The sequence below is a fragment of the Physeter macrocephalus genome, chromosome 9 (genome assembly GCF_002837175.3).
Source record: "Physeter macrocephalus isolate SW-GA chromosome 9, ASM283717v5, whole genome shotgun sequence".
NCBI classification, from domain to species: Eukaryota; Metazoa; Chordata; class Mammalia; order Artiodactyla; family Physeteridae; genus Physeter; species Physeter macrocephalus.
This window is the reverse complement of record NC_041222.1, coordinates 28561891-28589368: the sequence shown is the minus strand read 5'-3', so window position 1 is coordinate 28589368 and position 27478 is coordinate 28561891. Positions and strand designations below refer to the sequence as shown.

General features: G+C 44.6%; 1 protein-coding gene across 11 annotated transcripts; it reads left to right on the top strand.

Annotated features, from left to right (window-relative positions):
• Positions 1 to 896: 896 nt before the first annotated feature.
• Positions 897 to 27478, top strand: CLTA (clathrin light chain A). 11 transcript variants are annotated; one of them, XR_003681204.2, is made up of 9 exons: positions 897 to 1229; positions 3547 to 3582; positions 8538 to 8575; positions 10679 to 10796; positions 15033 to 15144; positions 18262 to 18315; positions 19510 to 19545; positions 20509 to 20744; positions 27438 to 27478. XR_003681204.2 is itself a non-coding variant. In XM_028493807.2 (8 exons), exons 1-8 carry the CDS (start codon positions 1028 to 1030, stop codon positions 20678 to 20680), a joined length of 768 nt encoding a protein of 255 aa, XP_028349608.1. In that variant the 5' UTR covers positions 897 to 1027; the 3' UTR covers positions 20681 to 20954. The 11 variants fall into 11 exon arrangements, 8 of the variants coding, with proteins under 8 accessions (XP_028349608.1, XP_028349610.1, XP_028349611.1 ...); XR_003681203.2 differs by lacking the exon at positions 27438 to 27478 and adding an exon at positions 27143 to 27230; XR_003681206.2 differs by lacking the exon at positions 27438 to 27478 and adding an exon at positions 22658 to 23355.

Sequence of the window (27478 nt, the reverse complement as noted above, 5' to 3'; positions counted from 1 at the left end):
ACTAGCCATGTTATTAACATGTCCCTGATTTAAAAGAAATACTGACAGCACTTTGTTTTCTAAGCAAGTTCCTGCTGTCCTTAGGTGGGAAGAGTGTGCACATATAAGACGTTGTGGCTGGTACCATTCGGGATTGCCCAGGAGACCTGGGTTTCCTCTTGGCCACTGACTCCCTGTGGGACTGACCCCTCATGGGGGCCTCAGCTTCCCTACGAACCCGATGATCCTTAAGGAATTTTTCAGTCCTAGAAACTTCTGTCTAGCTCTGAAAAGAGTACTGGCTGCAAAAGGGCTTTGTATAAGGGGATGTATTCGCCTTTTTATAACAATACGATAGGGGAGAAACGTCAGAGTGGATTTGAAGTGATTACATTTAAGTCAGGCGGCTCTAGGGGAGAAAACAACCCAGACTGGGTCAATGGGTTAACAAATAAAAACTTTTTTAGAAAGCCAGTACACAGCCATAAAAGGAGTCAGTCTTCCCAGTAATCCAGGGAGGGAGATAGTGCAGGATTCTTGTTCCCATTTTACAAATTAGGAAACAGATTCAAAAAGCCCAAGTGGCTTGACTCTTCTGCAATCGGCCAATCATCGCCGCCCGAACTTCACCTCACTTCCCGGTTCAGACTCCTCTGTGAGGTGGCGGTCCCGCATCGGTCCAGCCCTAAAGGCGGGTCAGGCAAAGCTGCTTTAAGTCACGCACCACTTCCGCCTGCCGGGGGCCGGCCGGGCTCAGCACCCTCCACGCAGGTGCTTTCCGAGTCACGAGCTTCACTCGGGGGCCCAACCCTCCTCCGGCTGATTGGTTAGCTCTTGAACCACTTGTGTCCTCTGATTGGTTATTACCTTTTCAGCTCTCCAACACAGCCTAGACCGACCGGATATTGGGGCACGGTTTCCGCTTCCGTCTTCTCCCTCCTCCCGCTTGCTCTCAGTCGCCACCACAGCGGCCGCTGCTGGGCGCGGAGTCTGCTGGTCGGTTGGTGTGTCTCTCAACCTCGGTGTCCGTGCTGTTGAACTGCCCGCCATGGCTGAGTTAGATCCGTTCGGCGCCCACGGTTGCGGACCCGCGCTGGGGAACGGAGTGGCCGGCGAAGAGGACCCTGCCGCGGCCTTTTTGGCGCAGCAGGAGAGCGAGATTGCGGGCATCGAGAACGACGAGGCCTTCGCTATCCTGGACGGCGGCGCCCCCGGGCCCCAGCCGCACGGCGAGCCGCCGGGGGGTCCGGGTGAGTGCGGGCGCGTTCGGGGCGGGAGCACTTGTCCGGAAACTCGGCCCGGAGCGGGTCTGAGAGCTCTGTGTAACTCTTGTACCTCGCTGAGCGGGAGGTTAAGGAGGAATGCAAAAAGGAAACGGGACCCCGGCTCAGTCATGCAGAAACGCAGGCTCGGCAAGCCTGGTCCGTTTTGTGAGTGTGTTTGAGCGCTCCCGGGCACGGGCGGGGGAAAAAGTCAAGAAAATAGGATAAGCTGAGGAGCCCGAAGAAGCCCGTTCAATGCAGGGATCTTTCATTGAGCACTTGCTGTGCCTTGAGCCTGGCCTCAGAGGCACAGCCGCATTGGCGCACTTTGGCCAGACTTACAGGCCAGTCTGAGCCTAACACAGACCAGTTAGTAGGAAGGAATGCCGGAAAAAAACAAAAAGAATCGTGGTATCGTTTTCGAGACAGAAAGGAAAATGGCAATGCAGTTCAGTATTTCAGCACTTAAGGTGTACAGAATGTTGGGTGAGGGGGAGGAAAGGAGGAGTGAATAGGGAACGCGAGAAAGACGGTCTAGCCCTGGAGAAACTCTGGCCAAAGAGGGCAAGAGTTTTACCGCTTGTGGAACGTATCACTGCTAGGACTTCCGGAGCTTTCCTTCCTCTGGGAAGAGCTTTGGTAGGCAGTGTTGCCTACGCAGAACCTGAGATTGGCCTGGGTCGGTCTTCCAGGAGGTGAAGGGAAAAAGTAGTGTAGCCTTTCCCCAGCCAAGCTCCAGCAAAAAAGAGAAAGCGAGCACGTGGCAGGCTGCCAGTCTGACTTCTGAATGCCTTATCTGTGTGCAGTGCTTCGGATTGTGGCGGTAGGAGTTAAGGATGAGTCGAAGAGACCTTTTTAATCGTATAGGGAAGTAGGAAATGAGCTAGAAGAAACGGGACGCGGCTTTTCATTTCTTTAAAAAACGTTCCAACTAAGGGAGAATAAGGTACAGCTGGGACAGATAGGGGTGTTTATGCTACCCTAAACTCAGACCTTAAGGGGCCAGGCAGGTAACATAAATGAGAGAAACATGCGGGCTGTGAGATAATGAGTATTGGAGACTGCGGCTTTGGTGCACTAGAGTAGTGAGTGGTCTTCGTAAAACCGTTCGGACTCCGAAATCTGTTTTCAGCCAAGCAGAACCTGTTTGGGGAGTGGGGGTGGGGAGACTGCTAGTTTGCAGCCTGAATTTTTATACTACATCGTGCTGCCTCCTGAGCAAATCAGTTGTCCAATAAGAATTTACAGGAGAATGGGTAGTATACCTGAAAATGCAATTTATAGCAAGCAGGTTGGGCTGAACTAGGCTGTGGCTGGAAAATGAATTTGGCGTTAGGTGATTAGGGTTTCTTTGTTGTTGTCGGGAGGTCTTCAACATTTGCCTGAGAATCGTAATATTTTTAGATCCTTCGTTTATCTCACTCATTGAATAGAAGGAGAAAACAGTCCTGCAGAGAAACGACTTGCTTAAGAAAAAAGGGCACATTAATAGCTGAGCGCCAAGTCCCCCCACCTTAGACTGTGCCATAGTCTGTTGCAGTTGTTTAAGCAGGGGTGGCGTGGGATAAGAGATTGTCATTTCTTGCTGTCTTTTTTTTTTTTTGTGGTACGCGGGCCTCTCACTGCTGTGGCCTCTCCCGTTGCGGAGCACAGGCTCCGGACGCGCAGGCTCAGCGGCCATGGCTCATGGGCCCAGCTGCTCCGCGGCATGCGGGATCCTCCCGGACCGGGGCGCGAACCCACGTCCCCTGCATCGGCAGGCGGACTCTCAACCACTGCACCACCAGGGAAGCCCCGAGATTGTCATTTCCGAAAGGCAGTTGTGGTTGCCCTGGGGAGGAGAGTTGGGGGTATCAGGACTCATAGAAGACTGTCCTGATTGAAGTACGGTGTTGACTCTTGCTCACTGTTGTATCCCTAGTGCCTAGCAGGGTGTCTGGCACACAGTAGATACAAAGGAATGTGCAAAAATGTCAGGTACAGGGGTCCTGTATAGAACCAGCAGATCTCGGTGATGGGAGGGGTAAAAGGGAAAGAATAGAGCTGGACACACAGATCCCTTGTGCATCAGGCTTTCAGCAAAGGGAAGGAAGGGATGATTGCTGACTTAGTTCCTAGGAAGGACTTTCTTAGTGAACTAAGCATTTAGTGACTTAAAGCCAGATCTCTGACAGTGTAGTTGAGGTTGGTAATAGTGCAGTTGTCAGAAAAAAAATAGTGCAGTGGTCAGCACTTCCGTTGAGGATTAGAGCACTAGTTGGACACTTTATCTTCTTTCTTTTTCTCTTTTCTTCTCTCTCTCTAGGGGTTAAGATTCTGTGCTGTCCTAGACTGCTTGAATGTGAGTTTAGCTTTGTGGTCCCAGACAACTTACATAACCATCGCTGCCACTGCCCTGCCTCAGTTTTCTTCTCTGTAAAAGGTGCGGATACACGCCACACAGGATTGCTAGGATTATATTGGAGAGCACCCGTAAAGTGCTTACACACAGAACCTGGTATGTTATGACTACACACAGTCCCTGCCTATTATGCCTTGGGAGTGAGGTGAGAAAGGTGTTACAAAGCCTATAGGCTTTGGGGTGTACTGAAGACACAGATTTTAGGAGGGAGCTCTGTATCTGATGTGTTAACCGTACAGAGATATATAGGCAGGAGGCATTAACAGAGATTGAGGAGAGAGGAACATACCTAAACTCCCCCAGCCTTGGGGAAAACTCCCATGGAGGAAGGGCTAGGCCTGAGCCTTGGATGACACCCTCAGTTGTTAGGACATCTGGAGAAGAACATTAGTTTAGAGGTGGGAGGTAACCAGCTGAGTGAAGTGGCTCGGGGATACTGAGTAAGAACAAATGGTCAGGAAAGAGGCAGCCCGAGTCTAGAGCCGAGGAAAAGCCCTCAATCGTGAGGGCTGAGGATGGAGGAGGGTAAGAGAGGCGATTAAGGAGCTACTGAGAGAGTATGGCAGTGAGGTACTCATCGAAGGAAGAGAGGTACGTGAAGGAAAGCTTTCTGGAGGTGGAGAGTAATTTTCTTGGTAACAGTGGTGGAGGGAAGTTCGGGGAAATTGCATGCATGATGCTTAGTGATACTGCACATTTGCTGTGCCCCAGGTTCTCTGTGTACTTTCAGATCCATGCAGTAACTGCAGGCAGAGTGGTAGTGTCATCCTGTTTCAGGTGAGAACTGGTGGTTGTGGAAGTTAAGCAGTGTTCCTAAAGTGGCAAGCTAATGCATGACTCCACAGGATTCAGACCCAGGTCTGCTTGACTTCCATTGGTTGGGGAACATGGAAAGTTGAAGGTGGGTTTGGGATAAAGAGTCTTTCATCTCTGGAAACTTATTCTGGCCCTTGTTTCTGTCTGGAGTTCTAGAGATGCCCTAGAAAGTTTCCTTCTGGAGCATCAAGTTGGTTAGCTTAGTTGTCCTAATAAATCAAGGCCCTGGGTGGCCTTTCTTCTGCATGTTTCTATAGCAACAGATGATCCTTTGATTTGAGCCAGTTGAATGTCAGTACAGTAGTACAGTAACTAATAAAAGCTCAAAGCACTTGCCAGTGAGTCTGGATGAGTCTTCAGACCTAAAGGACAGGCAACATGTGACTTAGAAAGAGCTATGGGATGAGAATTGCTTCTGATGTTGTGTCTGGAGTAGTGACCAAGGTCTCTCCTACTGACAGTGGCCTGGGTTGAAATAAATATTAACTGGATAGTTGGTGTGTTAGTTGTAACATATTAACCAAAACGTAGGCCTGGCCAGAGTAGCCATTGTAGGCCCGAAGATTTAAAATTATCTCACTTTTTTTTTAATAGTATTTACTTACATATTTATGGCTGCGTTGGGTCTTCGTTGTTGCACATGGGCTTTCTCTAGTTGTGGCGAGCAGGGGCTACTCTTAGTTGCGGTGCGCGGGCTTCTCATCGTGGTGGCTTCTCTTGTTGTGGAGCATGGGCTCTAGGCATGCGGGCTTCAGCAGTTGTGGCTCTCAGGCTCTAGAGCGCAGGCTCAGTAGTTGTGGCGCACGGGCTTAGTTGCTCCGCGGCATGTGGGATCTTCCCAGACCAGGGCTCAAACCCATGTCCCGTATCTCACTTTTTAAATTTTACTCAAAAAAAAATAAATTCCAGATTAAAGAGAGGCTTTTTTTTTTTTAAGTACCAGAAGAAAAGTGAATATTTTATCTTAGAGTAGGAAAGGCCTTCATCATAAATGCAGACAGAGAAATCATAAAGGAAAAAAAAAACTGATAGTGTCTCATACAAGTTAAGTAGTTCTAGGCATTAACTATTGTAAACCATACAAAAAGGTAATGGGGAAAATATTTGCAATATGAGAAAACAAATAATACAGAAAGAATACTTAGAAATCAAAAGATAGCAGAAGAATGGGCAAAACTCAGGCAGTTTAGTAAAGAAGAAAATCAAATGTCAGGTGATCACCTCACAGAAGATTGGCACAACAAAGCCACCTTAAGGTTTTTTTTCCTGCTATCAGATTAGCAAAAATTTTAAAACACACTAAAACTCTATCTCTAGTATCAATGAAGGTCTGAAAAATGGGGCACTCATGGTGATGGTAGAAATACAAATGGTGGACCAAAGGGGGCAAATGGCTGGTGTTTAGAGGTCTTTAGAATATATATTCTGTGATCCATCAGTTCTATGTCAAGAAATTTATTGCTGAGGAAGGATTGAATATGTCCCTGCAAATACTTTTATTAGTTTTTTGCTAAATTTACATTTTCAAAACTTGATAGAATACTTTAAAAATGATAGGGATAGGTGGCACAGAAACAGCTTAAAGTAGAAAAAAGCCACTGACAAAAACTACAAGAAACTCATTTTTGTACTTTCATAAATCATAGGAGTAAAACAAGTAAGGAAATTAAGAAAATCACGAGAAATATGTTTAAATGATTGATAAATAACCAGCAAGTGAAACATGATCAGAGCTGTGATGGGTTGGTAAGTGCTTAGATCCTGTGGTTTGTCTTCTTGCCTCAGGTTATCAGATGATCCTTCCTCTGATTTCTTGCTTGCCCAGATATTGCACCACTTGTTAAATGCTAATTATCTCATGATACATGCATTTAATGTTTTTCTTATATATCTTAAACAAAAAATAAATTTAAGAGTGAAAATACTGTCATTAGTTATCTGCCCCTTCAAGAACACCTTACTTACCTCTCAAGGAACCAACCCTACATGTATTTTAAGGTCGTTTGTGAAGTGCTGATACATACAGATTTGTTGTGAGGATTAAACTTAATGTATAGAAAATGTTTAACATTGTGCCTGGCACATTGGAAGCAGTAAGTAGTAGGTGTTTTCATACTAAAAAAGTTGAGAATTTAATGATACAGATGAATGGATTGCTAAAAAGCATCTGTTCTAGGAATCGTTTTGCTGGAAGAAATTTTATGTATATGCATTAGATAAAGTAAAAAAATAGAAACCAATAGGCTGAGTAATGAAATTATGTGGCATTTTCTTGTCTCCATTTTCCTTTTTTTTAAAACAATGTTTTGGTATCAGGGAGGCATGCTGGGGAAATGAAAGTTTTCAGTACTCCCAAAGCTAAGAGGAGGGTCATTGGGAGAAGCAAGAGAACGAGGTTGATTTGGAAAATAGGTGGTTCAAGTTGGGTTTAATTAGTTAGGAACCAAGAAAACTGGAGGAGTGGTTTGATGAAATCTTTGCCTGTTCAAAGGAAAGAATGTGGCTGAGAGCACCCTGCCTCTGGCTTCTAGGAAAACCTCTGATGTTTCTGAGGGCCTTGTGATGGTGGCCCACACTAGCTGCTCTGCATTCCTTTTACTACTTGGGTTCTTGTATCTTTTAGGTTCATCTCTTTTCTCGTCTTCCCTCTCCCATCCCATGCAATAACATGGTCATCATAGTTTGAAAACAATTGGACAAAATACTGGAAGTCCTACATAGTAGGCAGTAAATAGGGGTCAACCAACAGATAGAGAATACATAGAATATGTAGGTGGATGGTACATTTTTATGGTGCCTGTATTGAAGCTTTCAAGGGGAGGCAGAGCAGCCACTCCAAAGGGCTGGTGTGCAGCCTGGTACAGGCTGTCTCAGTGACGGCTGTTGGGTCAGGGCATGGGTTAGAAACACATGCTTATTGGGCCAATCAGGTAACTGAATTAGTGACACACAGAATGGGTTAAAAAAAAAAAAAAATGGGGCTAGTGGAGACTGGCAAATTGTCCAGAGCATGCTGCACATAAAGGCTGCCTTCATTTAAGGAATGCAGGCCCAGTATTGCCAGATCTTCTGTCTGCACACCCACACACACACACTGGGAATCCTGATTTTGTGAAATTTCCTGATTTAGTGCTTTGTATTTTAAATAAAATATGTTCAGTCTGTGGACCACCATTTTGTACTGTATGGATTGATAATCTCTGTGTCTTAACTTAGACATTTTTCATATTTCTGAGATGGACTTTCTCATTTAGCTCATGAACAATTATTGTGCCAATAAGATCAGATTGTATACAATCTGAGTTTTTGTAACTTGCATCCTTGAAAACACTAATTTGGTATGCCCAAATCTTACTGTTCTGGACTAATTCCAAGTAGACTAGAGGAATTAGCAGGAAGTCTCAACTGTAGACCCTCAGGTGCCAAACCTATTCTAGCCACAGGACGGAGAGTCCTGACCCCCAAGAAAGCACCTTGGTTTAAATATGAAGCTGCATGTCTCTGCTTGCTGTGAAGGATTCCAGGCCACCCTTATCCTTTGTCTTCTCTAGAACTTTCATAGAGAAACTGTTGCTCTGTGAGGCTCTTCTGCCGGGCTTCAATGTTATCTGTAAGCCAGAAGACAATTATCAAAAGCTCTTGGACAGTGCTTCCCTGGTGGCGCAGTGGTTGAGAGTCCGCCTGCCGATTCAGGGGACACAGGTTTGTGCCCCGGTCTGGGAAGGTCCCACATGCCGCAGAGTGGCCAGGCCCGTGAGCCATGGCCGCTGAGCCTGCGCGTCCAGAGCCTGTGCTACGCAACGGGAGAGGCCACAACAGTGAGAGGCCCGCATACCGCAAAAAAAAAAAAAAAAAAAAAAAAAGCTTTTGGACAGATTTTTCCACATTTTGGTGAAGTCATTTGTGTAAGCACATCTTGATTTCATTAAATAGAAAGTTGTCCATTGTTTATATGGTACCTAGCACAGGGATAGTATTTAGTAACTTAGAGTACTTATAGCATTGTGTCATACTCTATAACCCTTTGGCCCAGCATATGACCAGCCCTGATTGACAGATTGAAATCTTTTGTCTTGCAGATGCTGTTGATGGAATCATGAATGGCGAATACTACCAGGTACAGAGTACTCTGATTATGTTGCATGATAGTGTTGAGAGTCTTCCTTTCCTGTGATTTGAATTGACTGACTTGGAAAGGACCCCACTCCTTTGACTTTCCTGGATGTATTAGTAACTGGTATGTTACCTGCCAAAGTGGAAGGATTTGAAGAGAGGTGACATTGATAGAGTAGTCTTTTAAAATGTGATTGACCTGGCCCTAGTGTTACCAACTTTATTCTCAAGAAATGACCCTTCATGTTGATGGCAGTGGTGGTGGTGGCAGTGGCGGCTAATTTAAACACTGTGCCATATAGTGTCAAGCACTGTTTATGCTGAATTTTCTTTAATTCTCACAACAATCTGAGGGACCTGAACTGTTGTTATTCCCATTTACAGACGAATAAACTGAGGCACACAGAGGTTAAACCAGGAGTCTAAAAGTAACAAAGGTAGTATGTGGTGGGGCCAGCATTGGAACCTTCTAGCTTTTAGATTGTCTTGAGGGTGGGGGTGGCTGGTATTTCTGACGACTACCATTATTTTCCTTCTGTATCACTGAGTTTTTGGTCACCAGCCCAACTTGCATTGGCTTAAATAGAGAGAATTCACTAGCTCATATAATTGAAAGAACTCTGAGATAGGCTAGGGGTCCTCGGACCTGGATTCTGACTCAGTTCCTCTAGGACTCTGGTTCTGCCAGCTGAGTGTGCAGTTTTATACCCTTTCATGGTGGCAGAATGGCTACAGCACTTCCAGGTCTCACATGTGCATGTCATACTATCTAGAACAACATGGTGGTTTCTCCCAACCACTCAACAAAAGTCCTATGTTTCCCTCTTGACCAGATGGAAGTAATCACTGTAGCCTGGGGAAATAGCGTGGTGCTTTGCTTCTGCATGGGTTTCTGCCCACCCTTCAACCAGCTAACTGTCAGGAAAGATGAGATTAGTCTAATTGGTTTAAGCCAAAGGTGGACTAACTATTGCTATAAAGGACCAATAGTAAACATTTTAAGCTTTGTGGGTCATAAGATCTCTGTCAACCTGTTCTGTTGCTGTAACATGATAGCATCTGTAGACAGTATGTAAACGAATGGGCATAGCTCTGTTCCAGTAAAATTTAATTACAAAAACAGGTGGCCGAGCTGGCTATCGTTTCCAATCCCTGGTTTAGAGCTTGGTCTTTAGGGTGAGATGGAATGGGGTTCAGCCCTGGCTTTATCCCTTACTAGCTGTGAATTTGGACATGTTATTTCTCGGCGCCTCAGTTTAATCCCCCGACTGCTGACATGGGAATAAAAATTTGACTTGCAAGGTGTTTGGGAGATAAAGCTTTTATGTGGCTGAAACATGGAAAATACTAACAATAAGTTAGTTACTAATAAATACTACTGTAAATAATTTTCTCTCCATCTTTGTTTATAGTCTGGTTAAGTTAAGCTGGTAATATTCCCTAGTTCAGTAGGTGAAATAATTCTATAGAGATTAGATTCTATTTGAATCTTTATCAATTTATTAGCTCCCAAATCTCAACCACTATAAAGAACCTGTGTGTCTCCCTCCCCTCCCCATACACTGTGACTCACATTGGCCTGCCTTTTTATTTTCTTTGGTGTGACTGTAGTAACTATACATTTTCTTTTGGACTCTCTTTTTCCTAGAATTCACTATATTTTGATTAGGTGGTATTAAGTGTACTTTTCCCTGTATTGTATAATAACATTTAGAAGTGTCAGGTTCTAGGCCTTGCCGTGCTGTGTATTTACCTTTGTTACTTTGAAGATATCACAATCTCTGTGTCAAGTAAGGAAACTAAAACTGATCACACTGTTTCCTAGTAAGTCCATTACTCACTTCCCCAGCTTTCCTATCTCCCACTCATGTCCCATTTATTAACAGGATAAGAACTACTCAGGCTCCCTTGTGGATTGCAAGGATTGAGTGCATAATGTTGAAAGCTCCCTATTGGCACGTAAGGTGGTGGTGGTGCTCGTAAGGTAATCCTTTACATTTACCACAGCCATCAGTGTTGCACATAACCAGCGGTTCTAACTTGGGTGAAGCGCTTTTCTGGGAGGAGGTTTTGGTACTGATAGAGCACAACTGTGTTTTGTATTAAGGAGAGTAATGGGCCAACAGACAGTTATGCAGCTATTTCACAAGTGGATCGATTGCAGTCAGAGCCTGAAAGTATCCGTAAATGGAGAGAAGAGCAAACAGAACGCTTGGAAGCCCTTGGTAAGGAATCCCTTTCTGTCTTTGGGTATCTGTTTTCAGTGGAATAGTTGACCTTGACTCTACTTTTATCCCTTTTTAACAGGAATTAGCCATAATGTCCTTGTACAGTTTTGGGGAAGGTATCTTTCCCAACAAGGTCACAAGGCCACCACATGGAGATGCTTAATCACAGGCTGCTGTGTGGGGATTCGGGCAGCCCGGAGAGCCACAGTGCACCTCTCCTCTCAGGAAGGGCAGAGTGGTGCTGTGGAAAGAGCCTTGGACTTGGAGTGAAAGACTGGGCTCCAGGCCCAGCCATAACTTACCAGCTGTGGGCACTTGGTTGCTCAAACCTTAGAGTCTGTTTCTTCATCTGTGAAGTAAGATCAGTGTTATCAACCCCAAGGGTAGTCTGAGATGGTATTTATGAGAGTGCTTTGTAAACCTGAAGGTATTATATCCATGTGAGGGACTGCACAGTCCATTTACCATTTGAAGGCTGAATTTAAAGTAATGCTTGAGAGGAAAATGTGAAGGATGTTAGGTAATATGTACGATTTGGTTTTCTTACCCTAATATCCCTGTAAGTTTTTACTTTTTATGGGTGAGGAAAGTGAGGATCAGAGGAAGAGTAAGTTTTTGAATCACCACGGCTAGAAGTGGTAGAGTCAGAATTTCAGCTTAAGTCTGCTCTGCTTCAGAATCCATACCCATCCCTTCAGCCGCATTGCATTTAGTGTACACCATCTCGAGGGGCAGGCTGAGCCTGAGAATCAGTGCCAGCCAGCCTGGCCTTTGCTGAAGAGCCTTCTCCATGGAGTGTCGGCTGTTGGTCAAGATCGGGAGAGACTTGGTATCTGTACATGTGGGTTGGAAAGGTGTGTTAGAGGCGGGGGGGCGGGGTGTTATCCACAGGGTATTCTTTTCTCAATTTTTTATTAAAATTTCAGACACAGGGGCTTCCCTGGTGGCACAGTGGTTGAGAATCCACCTGCCGATGCAGGGGACACGGGTTCGTGCCCCGGTCCGGGAAGATCCCACATGCCACGGAGCGGCTGGGCCCGTGAGCCATGGCCACTGAGCCTGTGCGTCCGGAGCCTGTGCTCCGCGACGGGAGAGGCCACAACAGTGAGAGGCCCGCGTACCACAAAAAAAAAAAAAATTCAGACACAAGAATACAGTAAAACAAACGTGTGCCCCTTCCTCCAGATTCAGTAATGAACATTTTGCCATATTGGGTTGTCTTTGTGTAAATGAGGCATGTATGTTTTATACACTCACATGTGCATACATTTATATGTGTATTGTGAATGTACACATAATTTTTTTTCTGATCCACTTTAAGATATAGACACCGTGCCTAAATATTTTATTGTACATCTAGAGATAGCAACATGCTTCTATGTTACCACAGTGTCAGCATTATTATTCCTTCTTGGGAAGCGCTGAACTAGTGAAAACATGACTCAGATGGTGTAGAAATAGGAAAGGACACCTAGAAATAGGAAAGGAATTGACCCAGATAATACAGCCAGTTAGTGTCTCTCCAGCCCAGTTTCTGTGGCTTTCAGAACAGAGGGCACACTTATGTTTAACCTTTACAGCAGTATCCAATAGTAGTTTCTTTGATGATGGAAATGTTCTATATCTGTGCTGTTCTGTATGGTAGCCACTAACTGCATGTGGCTATTATGACTGAGAAACTGAGTTAAATTTTATTTAATTTTAATAAATTTAAATAGCCACATGAGGCTAGTAGCCACTGTAGTGGATAGTGCAGCATTAGAAAGATGAAGATAGGTCTTCATGGTGCAAACAGCCTTGGTCCTTGCTTGTTCTTCTTTGAGCATCTCTTCTGAGTAGACTTAGAGGCAAGACTTAGCAGGTATTAGTACTACTGGAGTCTTTTTCATGATGCAGAACCCAGCTTTATCTTTTCTCTTTCCCCAAAGTTTAGCAAAGTTGTCTTCTCCATGGAGAAGTGTACACTTTGGTGTCTGGAAAAATTTCATTTTCTTTTTTAATTATCAAATTGGGCTCTTTGGGAATATTCCATTAAGTGCTGTTTTCTTAACTCATGTTGCCTTCCTGAGGGAAGTCAAACATTTGGCCTCGTATTCCAGGAGAATCGAATTAAACTGGTCCATGAATTAGGTGTTTCTGCAGTTTCACCTTTTTCCCTTGCAAGAACTGTGAGAAAGTGCAAGACGCTAAAAATAGAGAAGCAGTGTCCATGGTCTTAAGCTTAGCTGTGTGCTAACGTTTTCCAATAATATTCTGTGAACAGTAATGCGTATGGCCAGAGAAGACAGCTGTCAGTGTACCCTGCTCTCTAAGTGGATTTTTCACCCTCTCTTCTCCCTTCTCCCTCCCAGATTCAGAGATGCTGTATTACAGCTTGGATCTTTGTTCCATCAAGCTAAGCGTTTAAGAATTCTAAATTCTTATTGCCAGTGTCACTTCATAAATTTATAAAAGCAAGAAGACGATTTAAATGAACTGTTTTATGCAGTAAAATGATCATTAGACTATACAGAAAAAAAACACTCTCCAATCAAAAAGTAATTCTTTGGAAGTAATTTCACAACTCTTGAAAAGGAGACCTTATTCTTTAAAGTTTTTTCAGTTTCTTGTCCACAGGGCACTATTGGCCCACAGCATCTCTCCCTGCATCACAGCACCCTCCATTCCATATACACTTAATGCCATGGACAGACACACATCACACGTTTACTGTGTTTACTTGAGTCATTAGTGGAAAATTTGAGTGAAATAATTCTGAGCCAATAGGTCACCTTCTGATAAGTTAGATAACAGGGTAAAAAGTTCTTTATAATCTGAAACTTTGGGGGAGTTTCTAGCTGCTACTAGGTTATCTCTATTAGTTACAAAGTCTTCTGCAGGTTGTTACTACAAGACCTTTCTTGCAAAGGCCCTAAAATTGCCCCTGAATGCTTACTTTCTTCCCTTCAAGAAGTTGTTTGCTGAGTACTTTGCTCCTCAAGGACACTCATTACAGGTTGGGCTCTGGCTCTGCACTGTCCAGACTCTGGTCTGGATCACTGATGCCCATCTGCTGGTCACATCTGTGACTGTTGGTGGGCCTGCCTCCCTTTCCGTCCCTCGTCCCTCTCTTTGGAGGCAGCACAGTGAAGTAAGAATGTGTGAGCTTTAGAGTCAGACCTGGGTGTGAATCTTGGCTCTGCCACTTATTATAACCTTTGGGAACATTACTCAAACTTGCAGAGCTGTAGCTTTTCTCACTGCTGAATATGGGACTAGTTTACCTTCTTGGGATTGTTGTAAAGATTAAATGAGATGTCTGTAAAACACCTGCCAGAGAGGACGTCCTTAAGCATGTGCTTAAAGTTTTGGTATTAGGGTGACTTCCGGTGTCAACTGTGGCAAAAGTATGACCTGTATTTCCTTCTCTCTACCATTTACTGACATGTTTCTTTAGCTCAGCATCTTAGGGAAACTCGTATTTAGTCCTGAGAAACTTCGTGGGTGAGAATCCAATCTGGCACACCTGCTAGGTGTGCATTTTCTCTCTCACCTAGAACCTTTTGGATAGCTGTTAATGACGACCCTCACCTCTCCTCCCACAGTTCTCTGCATTGGAGTTTCTCCTTTAGTTCTGCTCTAGCTCTGTCACAAACTTGCTCTGTGGCCTAAGCAGGAGTAGATATTTTGTGCTCCCCTCAATTCCATCTATACCCTACTGTTTCCTGGTTCTGGAATCATCTCTACCTCTGATAATTTTTCTCATAGCTCCCTGCTTCATAGATGTGCATCTACCATTAATTGTCCAACCTGTGTGGAATATAGTTTGTGAGGAGATTTTATTAAAAGATTATCTAATATGAATAGTCCACCCTGAACTGGCAGCATCATTAAATAATCACCTGTAATTGCTTTTTCCCCAGTTGGTATCCCAAAAGCCTTTTTTAAAATTAAAAGTCAATATTTCCACCTCTCCCCCACCTCAAAAAAAAAAACCCCAAACTAGTGATCCACTAACGTGTAGGTGGACTGGGATAAATGGTGGTGAAACACTTTGAATAGAATTGCTGAGATCGAGAGCTGGACATACAGTCAGGGAAAAGAGAATTTTATCTTCCCTCCCGACTGTTATCCCTCCAACACACACATGCGCCCGCACATAGCATGAGATTAATAAGCCCAAATACACGTGAAGTGGACTTCAATTTGCATTTCGCCTCATTTGTATTGTCTTTCTTTTCCTTCCCTTCAAAGATGCCAATTCTCGGAAGCAGGAAGCAGAGTGGAAAGAAAAAGCAATAAAGGAGCTGGATGAGTGGTATGCGAGGCAGGACGAGCAGCTACAGAAGACGAAAGCAAATAACAGGTCAGTTGCACTGCTTCTAGAACAGCTTGTTTGCCAAGACAAAATCAGGTCCGTTTCCACCAGCCAGTGTAGGTTTTCAGCTGCTGCGTCTTTTAGTGTGAAATGTCTCTGCAGGTTTTCAAAAATATACTTGAAACATAAGGGTTACAAGTCTTCTTGGATATTGTGAGAGAGAGTAATTCAGCCTCTTTTTTTGCCACACTAGTTGTTGTGAGTCTAGCTCTGCAGCTGAGAGTTTGGTTAGTATGCACTGCCTGTAATGGTATGATTCTGCAGAAGGAAGTGTCATCTCACGGGATCAAGTCCACATGTAAAAATGTAACCCTGGAATGAAATGCCACTTTCATGACTATTCCAGGATCTCAGTACTTTGGAGGTGATTATAGACTCAGTCATGTCGCATCCCCTACTTCTGAGGGCTGCTCCCCAAAGGGTCCAGTAGCAGGGATGTGTGTTTTGTCATTAGGTGGCCAAGATTTTCCAACACAGTGACTTCAGAATTAAGGGTTCTCTGGGTGCTTATTATCTGTGTCTAAGAAAATCCTGAGTTGACTTTTAAAAAATGCTCTTTTCAGAATTTACTCACTTACTGAAGGTTAAGTAGTTGTAGGGAGTAAACAGTGTCATTCTCCTTCACCACCGACCAGCAGCTGTGGTCTTTAAATGCTCTGTGCTCGCAGTCCACTTGGAAGCAGCTCAGAAAGAGAGATGGGGGCAGCACTGTTCGCCTGTGGTGGGCTTGCTTCCCCTGCGAGACTGGAGACTCTGGCTTTTCACTTCAGTCACTCCACCCACTTCAGTGTAAAAGATAGGTTAGACTCTGCCTGGGGCTATTTGTAATTTTCTTGGTAAAGAGCCTTGGGTCCTTGTTCTCAGAGGCAGGAGTGGGTTTAAGTACCTTTGTCTCTGGCAGCTCTTAAGTGGAAATCTGCTGACCTCTTAAGAGAGGGAGCTGACCTCTTTGCCAGACAGTTTCTGCCGTAGTGGGGTGGCTACGGCAGAACAGATGGACTGTTTGTGCAGCAGCCTTCAACTACCTGTCTCCTGTTGCCCGTTCTTGGTTCTGTCACTGCTTCGGGTGCCAGGCTTGAGCCTCTGTCCTGGCCACCTTCCTGTGGGGCATGCGTGCCTGTCAGGTTCCATTTGAAGTTTTGTGACAAGTATGGTGGGGCTGCCCTCTGGTCGGGGTTGAGTTGCTGAGGGTAGTAGCGTTAGCTACCGGGGCTTCTGCTGTGAGAGGCTTCTGCTGCGAGAATGTGGTCAGTTTGAAGTGCTGACAGGTCCAGGCTCCTTTATCCTGTGCTCATTCAGGATGATTTCCCCCAGATGCAAGTTCAGGTTTCCAAAGAAGGATGGATGGGTGCTTTGTGCAGGAACCCTGTGAGGCCCTGTTTACCCTGGCGAGTTGCCTCAGGCTGTGAATCTGCTCTGAAGTACTTGGTAAAACCAGGCTGACCCTCCACGTGTGGAGTCCCCTTCCTGCCTTGCCTGAGGATTGCTGCTTTCAGGCCCCTCTAAATAGGTGGAAGGGCCAGCTGAGTTTTTGTGTGTGGTTTCCCTTTTGTTCTGGGGCTGTAGCCTCCATGGGGCTGTGCTGGTCTGTCACCAACAGCTCCTTCCTCTCGGGCTAGCTGCAAAGGAGCAAAAGCCTGACAGGACGCTTTTGTTGTCTTAGTAATGCTTTGAACGGGAGTCATTAAACCCTTATTCTCTCCCAGTAGAGGCAAGCACAAGTTGAAATTGACTAGGTTTAGCCCTTTGTGTAAACTAAAAGGATTATGGGTTTACAAGCTGGCCTGCCTTTTTTCCTTTCCCTCCCACTCACTGTGCCCACAAACTACTCTGTTTTCCTGCTGACTTATTTGGAGTTAAAATCAGGCTGTTCTTTTTGCTTTCTTTAAATTTCCACAAAACACCTCCTATGTATAAACCAAAATGGGAGAGAAGCAAGGGTATGTGTGAGTTTAAAAATAAAATTACTAGAATTTCCCTTCAGATAAATATGGGAGCTTAGGTTAATGACCAGGCATGACTGTCCTTAAAAGGTCCCTCCCACTCCTGTGCCCCAAACCCACTGGGCAAAGGAGAGGATAAGACTCATTGAGGGAGGTTCCCTGCCCACCCATGCTGGATGAGGGGGGCTGGCTGGGCCCAGGGAGTCAGCCTGTCCCCTGCTTTGTGAACTTGTCCATCCAGCTTGCCCCCCCTTCCTTCTTGTCCCAGAGTTGCCATTTTGGTCCGTTCCCGTGTGAGAGTGAAGGGGGGATGAAGTTCTGGCTTCTGGACTGTACGTTGTCAAAGCAGTCGAGTCTGGCAGGGACTGAGCGGACTGACGGTTGTGCTCAGGGACACACAGTACGCCAGAGCCAGGACCCTTGTCTTCAGGTCTTCTCACTGCTTGCCTCCAGCTCCTCTTTTTTCAAAGGTGGGCATTTTGAAATGACCATCTATGTTCCCAGGATACTGGCCGTTGGTCCCCGCTAGTCAGTGTGGGGAAGCAGTAGTCGGATAATCCAAGATTAAGCTGGCTTTGGGCCCTAGCGTTCCTGGCGTCTGGCAGCGTTTGCACCCAGTGGTGTTTACTGAGGCTGGCAGGAAGGAGGCGTGGCTTTCTAAGCGCGCACCAGCTGGGGAGCAGTAGTAACTTACGGTGAAAAGAGCCAGGCCACCTTGGTTGTGAGTTCTGCCACCCGTGTTGCTACTTGCTGCCAAACAGGTTGCTTCATCTCGAGGCCTCCCTTCCCTATCACGTCATCTGTAAAGTGTGGGGAGAACACTCAGCGTCCTAGGTTGTTTGGGGTTGAGGATGGAATGGACACAATGTCTATCAGAGGGCTCAGCCCATAAGTGGGTACCTAGGAAATGCTCGTCGTCGTTGCTGGGGTAAGGCTTGGGGATGAAGCTGGCAGCACTCACTCTGGAGAATCCCGCGGGGAAGGCCAGTAGGAAGCCTCACCTGCTGGAGTGTCCAGTGCTGGAAGCGTTAGGATGGAGCCTTGGGAGCAGCTCCCCAGAGCACAGTCGTGCCTCTATTGTGGATTTGAGATGTTTCTGCTTCTCAATGTTCTCTCTTTTTTCCTGCCTGCTTGCCTGCCTTTTGGACCTCTTGCTGTCTAGGGTGGCAGATGAAGCTTTCTACAAACAACCCTTCGCTGACGTGATTGGTTATGTGTATGTTGCAAAACTCATTCCTTTTCTTGTCTTGATTGTTCCTACTTTTTGTTTATAGTTAATGCTCCTTTTATGTCACAAGTTGGTTTGCTTTTAAAATTATTTCAAACTGGCACTGTGGGGGCTGCCTAAGAGTTGATAAGCTGGGGGAATGTTCCATTGATTGTCTCACAGAACCACACTCCCTGCAACTCTGGTTGCCATTTTTCATTTTGGGGTTTGGAGGGAAGGAAGCTAACTCACTTTCAAAACGTGAGTCATTCGTGATCTCGTCTGGGAAGGCTTTGGGACTGGGGAGGGCTCTGACTTCTTGTTGCTGCTGCCACTGCTGCCTCCCTGCCCCAGGTGGGAAGGGGGAGTGTCCCCACCTGGGGAGGGGGAAGAAGCCCTGGGTTAAGAGCCAGTGCAGGCAGCATTTTCTACACTGGGTTCCTTTGAAGCATGTGGGGTTGGGGCAGAAGAGTCAGAGGGGGCAGTCTCCCGTGGGGTCTGTAATTGTTTCTCTGTGGTCTCATACCTGAAACTGTTGTTTAGTGGCCAGCTTCTGATGCCCTGTCCCCCACTCTGGCATAGAGAGACCCCCCCCCCCCCCCCCCCCTTTGAGGTCGAGATAGCCAGAGCTGTCTGATACAGGCCACTGTGGCTTTTCCTCCTAAAGAAAACTGCACCTTCTCTGGAAAAGTGTTTTGTTTTGGTTTAAGGATTTCGGTTATCAAAGCAGTATTGCTGAATTGCTCGTTTCCTCCTTGAAAATTAGGACTAGCCTTTTGATGTAAGGGAGATGAGGGTGGAATGAAGGAAGTGAGGAACTTGTGGGAAGAGTAGACAACAGGCTGAGGTCTGTAGAGCCTCTTAGGGCGTGTGACCTTGAGCCCTTCATCCCGTTAGGAGATAGAGCTGGGTTTCCTGTGCCCGTAGGTGCATTTGCAATGAGACTTGGTGAAATGCTGGACTTACAGGTGGTGTTGGATTTACTTTTTGCACATTCTCTCTGGAGTAGAAATGGAGACTGGAAAAGTCGAGTCTGGGTTTGCTGGGCAGCAGGGTGGCCCAGCAAAGCCAGCCGCACGTCCCCAAGAGTACAGGGTGGCAAGGGCATGTCTAGCTTACTGACCATCTGCATTGAGCTCATTCTCATTTTCTGTATCTGACCTAAAGTTTTTTCTTGTTTCTTTTCTTCTCTTCACCTTTAAGCACAAACATAAACCATCCTTGCTACAGCCTAGAACAGTTAAGTAAACCTTTCTCACTGCCCCCTGTGTGTGCCATGAAGTCGCAGTGTTGTAGTGGCTCTGGGCTTCAGCAGTGTTTGCCACAGCCATCCCTGTGAGAGTGCCACCCCTCTGTCCCCACAGACCAGTCATCTCCATTGCTTTCGCTTTGCCCGTGATGCCTGTTGGAGTAGATGAAGTAGTGTGTCTTCCCTGCTCTTAGCATTGTCCTTTTAGGCTGTAGCTCCTACAAGTTAGTTCCCAACTGGGGATGGGCTGACCTTGGTGTGAAAAAAATGTTGGAGCAGCATCCTACCAAAAAGCAATTCACACTGATTGGCTCTCAGCCATTGGGCGCCCACCCCTGCCAGAGTGCCCTGAGAGGCCCATGGTACCCGGCTGGAGGGAAAATGGCAAACTTTTGGCTGAACTGGAGAATGTCCTAGCAAACCCCTTCCAGAATGGCTTTAGTCTCTAGTGCCTGCTAGCATGGGAGCTTTGTCTTGAATTCCTTTTGATCTGCCCTGTTTCTCTCCAGCCTTAGGAATAAATCCAGAGGCTATTTTGCAGTGACCTGTGGGCTTCTTTGGAGGTCTCTAAATTTACTTGAAACTCAGTACAGCCCAACATAAACTGCTGTTCAGGTTCTTGGCCAGCCTGCTGCTTTGCCCTTGCTAATGAAGGTGGTGAGTAGCTGGCTAAGGACTGGCTTTTTAAATTCTCTGTATCAACAGAGAGAGTGAGCCCTGAACCAAACACCTGTATTCCAACATTTTACACAGCAGTCCGGGCACGCTGTGCCCAGGAAAGCTGGCCATGTGTCTGCTCCCGAGTCTGACCTGGACCAGGGGCTGTTATTCTTTGGAAAACCAGAATGCCATTAAGTCAGGCATAAAGAGGCAGTTGCTTTCATAACAGGGCAGCTGCCAGGTAGCTAACGGGGATTCTACATTAAACCAACATCTTTTGTTGTTGCTTCCAGGGCAGCAGAAGAAGCCTTTGTAAATGACATTGAAGAGTCGTCCCCAGGCACTGAGTGGGAGCGAGTGGCCCGGCTGTGTGACTTTAACCCCAAGTCCAGCAAGCAGGCCAAAGATGTCTCCCGCATGCGTTCTGTCCTCATCTCCCTCAAGCAGGCCCCCCTGGTGCACTGAAGAGCCACCCTGTGGAAACACTACATCTGCAATATCTTAATCCTACTCAGTGAAGCTCTTCACGGTAATTGGATTAATTATGTTGAGTTCTTTTGGACCAAACCTTTTGTCTTTAGAGTTGATCATTGTTTGTGATTGCATGTTTCCTTCAACTGTGTTGTCCCTGGCATTCAAAGAGGAGGGGAGGCGGCGGAGGAGGGGAGGGAAGCCTCCCAATGGCAGCCTCAACCTGTGCTTTTGTGCATTATTCTGAGAATAAATTTCTGTTTCAAACAGTAAACAAACATGAAGCTTCATTATTGACCACAAGATGTGCTGCAGTTGGGAGTGAGGTTGGTGAGGAATTTCCTTTTATCCTTTCTAGGGCTGAGGCACAGCCACTGGGTGCCAACCCCTGCCTTGAACTAAAATAGCTCTGAGTTTCTATTGTCTGTAGTAGGAGTCTGTAGAAGTTTCCACTTGAAAAGGGAGTTCCTTGGCTAAAAGTTAACCCCTCATTGCCCACCAAAGATAGATAGAGCTTTGAATCCCCACACCACCCTAGACATTTTCTCCCAGGTGGCTCTTTGTCAGTGTCCCTTACTGTAGGATCTTGGATAGTGTATTTCAGCAGGGGTCTCTCTGGGAAATAAAGCTAGTGAGACCCTTACTCCTTTGGATTCAGCCAGTAAACCCGAGTCAGGATGGCATGAATGTGGCTGGCCCTATTAACTCTGAATCCCTGTAGCACACTTGGGATCTTGTGCCATCCTTAGCACTTTGCTAATATTTCTATTGTCAAGTCCTTCATCTAGACCTTGCTGGCCAGTACCGTAGCCACAGGTGGCTATTTAAATCAATCAGAATTAAAAATACAATTCTAGCCCCTAGCTCCATTTCATATGCTCTGTGGCCACATGTAGTTAGGTAGCATTCGGACTGCACAGGGCAGATTATAGAACATTTACGTCATCACAGAATGTTTTGGACCACACTGATCCACACAATAGGTGCCTGTAGGAGACTGTTGATTCAGGCATCAACACATTCATTATTTGCTCTCAGAACCTGTCACTTTTTAGGTGATGGTTTGAGTGACTGATAAAGCCATATTTCAGAAATCTGCTACTAATGGTTACCTGATACTAGTCCAAGTTGGAGATTGATGTAAACACCTGTAATGCCACACTCAGGAGGTGGAGCGGGGTTAGGTCTTGCCCTTGCCGAGAAGGAAAGTCCACCATCTCTCCTATGGTAATTATGTCTGGAAGGGAGAGAAACATTTACTTTTCTGCCTACCTCCCCCTCGCCAAGCTTCTTAGTTGGGCATTCCTTGATCTGGCCCGCATTTCTGGCCTCTTTGCTATTCCTCCCCTTTAGCCACCTCCGCTTGTAATCAAGCAGTCACTTGCTGTTGTTCACCAACCATTAGTTGCTTCTGGGCCTTGCTAATGCCCTTGAAAATGTTGAAATCTGGTTTAAGAACTAGCTGAGGGCTTCCCTGATGGCGCAGTGGTTGCGCGTCCGCCTGCCGATGCAGGGGAGCCGGGTTCGCGCCCCGGTCTGGGAGGATCCCACATGCCGCGGAGCGGCTTGGCCCGTGAGCCGTGGCCGCTGAGCCTGCGCGTCCGGAGCCTGTGCTCCGCAACGGGAGAGGCCACAGCAGAGGGAGGCCCGCATACCACAAAAAAAAAAAAAAAAGAACTAGCTGAAAGGCCACCTCTGTAATGCCTTTCCTTTCCCCTGAGCTCCCACGGCCCTCTACGTGCAACAGCTTACCTTTTGATATTGTCTTGGTTGGTGTCATCTGGACTTGTCTTGCCTCCCACACAGGATGGGCTTCTTGAGGGTGGTTGTGGCAGTTAATCAGATGTCAGTAAAGTCTGACTTTCTCAAAATCAAGAGGTGACTGGATAATATGACAAAAGTAATGCTGTATGCATCCAAGGCTAGGTTGTAAAAGGCAACACAGCTTACGGCTGGTTTGTTGGAACACAGAAGCTGGCAGTCCTTGAGCCCCCATGTAAAAAGCTCTACAATCCTGAAGCCACCATGCTATGAGGAAGCCCAAATCAGCCCACGTGGAGAGACCTGGAAACTACAAAGAGAGGATGCATGGCCAGCCCTATTCCAGCTCCAGCCACTGTCTAACTGCAAGTGCATCTGATGCCCTGAGTCAGAATTGCTAAGTAGAGCCTTTCCAAAATTCCTGACCCACAGAAACCATAAGAGAAAATGACTACCGTTTAAGCCTCTTAAGTTTTGAGGTGGTTTGTTACATAGCAGTAGTAGCTTTGGATTGTTTCTAATGCCTACATTACTCACATGGGGCTTCATAAAAAGGAAGGAGTTGGTTCAGAAACTCAGTGAGTGCTCAATATTTAGTTTCAAACCTCTTTCTTGGGACCACTTTGCTTTTTATGTCAGATTTTAAATGGATTCAACATAGTACTGGAAGTCCTAACCAGAGCGCTTAGGCAAGAAAAGAATAAAAGGCATCCACGTTGGAAAGGAAGAAATAAAACTTTCACTATTTGCAGATGACATGATTTTATATATTAAAAACCCTAAAGACTCCACCAAAAAACTGTTACTGATAACAACTAATAAATGAATTACGTTGTAGGATACAAAATTAGTATACAGAAATTTGTTGCATTTCTGTACACTAATAACGAACTATCAGAAAGAGAAATTAAGAAAACAATCCCGTTTACAATTACATCAAAAAGAATAAAATATCTAGGAATAAACATAACCAAGGAGGTGAAAAAACTGTACACTGAAAACTATCAGACACCGATGAAAGAAACTAAAACAGACCCCAAGCTCATGGATTGGAAAAATTAATGAAATTAACAATCCCGTTTACAATTACATCAAAAAGAATAAAATATCTAGGAATAAACATAACCAAGGAGGTGAAAAAACTGTACACTGAAAACTATCAGACACCGATGAAAGAAACTAAAACAGACCCCAAGCTCATGGATTGGAAAAATTAATATTGTTAAAATGTCCGTACTATCCAAAGCAATCTACAGGTTCAGTGTAGTCCCTATCAAAATCCCAATGGCATTTTTCACAAAAATAGAACAATCCTAAAATCAGTATGGAAACACAAAAGACCCTGAATAGCCAAAGCAATCTCAAGGAAGAACAAAGCCGGAAGCATCACTCTGACTTCAAACCATATTACAAAGCTATAGTAATCAAAACAGTCTGGTATTGGCATAAAAACAGACACATAGATCAATGAAACAGAATAGAAAGCCCAAAAATAAACCCACGCGTATATGATCAGTTAATTTATGACAAAAGAGCCAAGAGTATACAATCAGGAAAGATAGTCACTTCATAAATGGTGTTGGGAAAACTGGACCATTATCTTACACCATACACAAAAATTAACTCAAAATGGATTAAAGACTTGACTATAAGGCCTGAAACCATAAAAATCCTAGAAGAAAACACAGGCAGTATAAGCTCCTTGACATCAGTCTTGTGATGATTTTTTTGGATTTGATGCCAAAAGCAAAGGCAACAAGAGCAAAAATAACTGGGACTACATCAAACTAAAAAGCTTCTGCACAGCAAAAGAAACCATCGACAAAACGAAAAGACAGCCTACTAAAAGGGAGAAGATATTTGCAAATCATACATACAGTGAGGGGTTCATATCCAAAATATGTGAAGAATTCATACAACTCAATAGCATAAAAACAATCCAATTTAAAACTAAGAGGATTTGAATAGACATTTATCCAGAGAAGCCAAACAGCTGGCCAATGTGGGTAAGTGAAAAGGTGCTCAACATCACTAATCATAAGGGAAAATGAAAATCAAAACCACAATGAGATACCACCTCACATTTCTTAGAATAGCTGTTATCAAACAGACAACAAGTGTTGGAGAGGAGGTGGAGAAAGGGAACCCTTGTGCACTGCTGGTGGGAATGTAAACTGGTGCAGCCACTATGGAAAACAGTATGGAGGTTCCTCAAAAAATTATAATGGAACCTCCCATATGATCCAGCAATTCCAGTTCTGGGTATTTACCTGAAGAAAACAAAAACATTAACTCAAAAAGATACATGCACTCTTACATGCAGCATTATTTACATAGCCAAGGTAATGGAAACAACCTCAGTGTCCATCAACGGATGAATGGATAAATAAAATGCGTAAATATATATGACAGAATAGTATTCAGCCATTAGAAAAAAAATGAAATCTTGCCATTTGTGAAACATGGCTAGACCTTGAGGGCATTATGCTAAGTGAAATAAATCAGACGGAGAAAGACAAATACCGTATGATCTCACATGCAGAATGTTAAACAAACAAAAAACCAAGCTCATAGAGAACAGATTGGTGGTTGCCACAGGTGGGGGGTTGGGAGGTGGGGAGTGGGTGAAGAGGGTTAAAACAAACAAACAAAAAACCAAGCTCATAGAGAACAGATTGGTGGTTGCCACAGGTGGGGGGTTGGGAGGTGGGGAGTGGGTGAAGAGGGTCAAAAGGTACAAACTTCCAGTTATAAGTCATGGGGATGTAATGTACAGCATGGCGACTATAGTTGGTAATACTATATGGCATATTTGAAAGTTGCTATGAAAGTAGATCTTAAAAAAAAGTTCTCATCACAAGGGAAAAAACTCAACTGTACTGTGACGATATTAGCTAGACAGTGTGGTGATCATTTTGCAATATATATAAAGTTATATAACAATGCTTTCTATTAACAAAGTTTTTTGGTGGGGTGGTTGTTAAATCAATATTAAATGCCTTAAAGAAGTTACATGACCTTCAGAAAGTAAGGAGCACAACAAATCTCTTTTGGGAAGGGGAATGCTTTTAACTAATGAGTTAATTAAGAACAAAACAAAATACAAAAATGGCAGGATTTCCACAAGGAAATACATTTATTTTTTTAGAATTTGGCTCAGAACAGTAACATAAAAATATTTACATTAAAATAAATTAAGATGTGATCATTTAGCTATATGTAATAATTATGTTGGAATATATTAGCCTTTCCATGAATTTAATAAAAACTAAGATTTGGTTTTAGATTCAATACCATCCTTCCAAATATTTGGTATGAAACTTGGTAGCAGTGCAACTGTCTGGTGTGTACAGTGGTTGTAGGTTTTGTCAAAGAACAGCTGATGCCCCTTCACGGTTTACCGACCCACCCCAGACGCTGATGGCCAAGCCAACTAGCTTCCTTCCCAGGAAATCAACCAGGACCTGGAGATTATTTCAGAGCTGACAGAGTTCTAAGAATCAGCCAACCTATCTTTTCACATTAACCCACCAGGAAGGAAGTAATTCAAATGCAAACTTGATTCCTTCATTTTATATGTGAACACTGAAATAATGTTGTAGAAACCTTCAGGTTTTCCTAAAATAATAATCTGAAAAACATATGCATGTCCTTTTTTAGGTCATCTAAAAGTACCCATAAAAACCTGTCACTAGGCCAAATACTGTACTGGCAAAATTTCCACAGCATACAGGAATATTTTATTAAATTCACCACTGAGAGATAGTGTCAAGGATGAATCGATTCATTTGCTAATGAGATATTCTTGTGAAAGCTCTTGGTAGCCTGGAATAAATTAGAATATATTTGCACTTTGGAAGTTGTTGATACGAAGAGAGGTTTGTGTGGCTTAGCAGAAAAAACACAGAGGGACCCGGGTCAAACCCTGTCTTTAAGACTCATTAGCCACGCGGCTTTAGGCACACCACTTGACTTAGTTTGGGGTTCTATAAAATGGGAATTAAAACACCTACCTTACTGGTTGTGAGAATTTAGAATAATGCATATGAAGCACCAAGTTCAGAGCCTGGCACACAGTGGGCACTTAATAAATGGTGGCTATCAGTATTTCTTCCAGGTTGAAATTAATAGCAAGAACCTTGGCCTTTGTTATCTTGACACCAGTGCGAGCGTGGAATCTTATTTAGCCAGAATCCAGATTCACAGATGTGGGCTCTAGGTATGACACACAATAAACAATGCCTTAATCAACACTCCAGGGTCATATTCAACATAGTATGAAAAGCTACTGAAGGGAGAGGTGTCTGCTTGTCAGTAGCAACGATCCTTCTGGGATGGTTAATCTTTCAGAGGCTGTAAGTCCTAGTGGCTTCTCAGCTGGCCTTAAGAAGATAAGGACAAGGTCACTAAGGCCACTGTAATTTCAGATCCCTGATCTAAAGTTGCTCAAGATTCTGAGAGAGTAATAGCAAATAACAGCTTTCAACAAGGAACGTTTTGGGGGTGAGAGATACGTACACCTGATGTCCTGATCGTGGCCATGGTTTCATAGGTATATATATGTCGAAACTTAACCAAATTGTGCACTTTAAAAAATATCTCAATAAAACTGCTTTTAAAAGGTTTACTTAAGCCCTTCATGGTGAGATTTCCTTCTGTTCCCTGACTGGATCCCTTTCTGTGTTCTGAACTTAGGGTCAGAGGAGGAAGGATTAATAATCCAAACTCCAGTATCAAGGTCACACCCCAAGCAAGGCCTGCAGGTCTAAGTGGTACATCTAGTAAGCAGAGTCCTAAGGCTTCCTCGGCTACTACTGTAGCTCCTTTTGGCACAGAAGATTGTGACAAGGTTTGAGCTGAAATGACCCCACAAGGAGCAGCATCTACAAAAACGGGTTGGGAAAAGTGACTTTGGAAGAGGAGACTAAAAGCAAAAACTCTGCCAAAGTCGCCTGCCAAATAAACTGAAATACCAAATTTGCCTTTTAAGAAATGCTCATCTAGAAGACAACCTGATTCCACCAAGGAGCT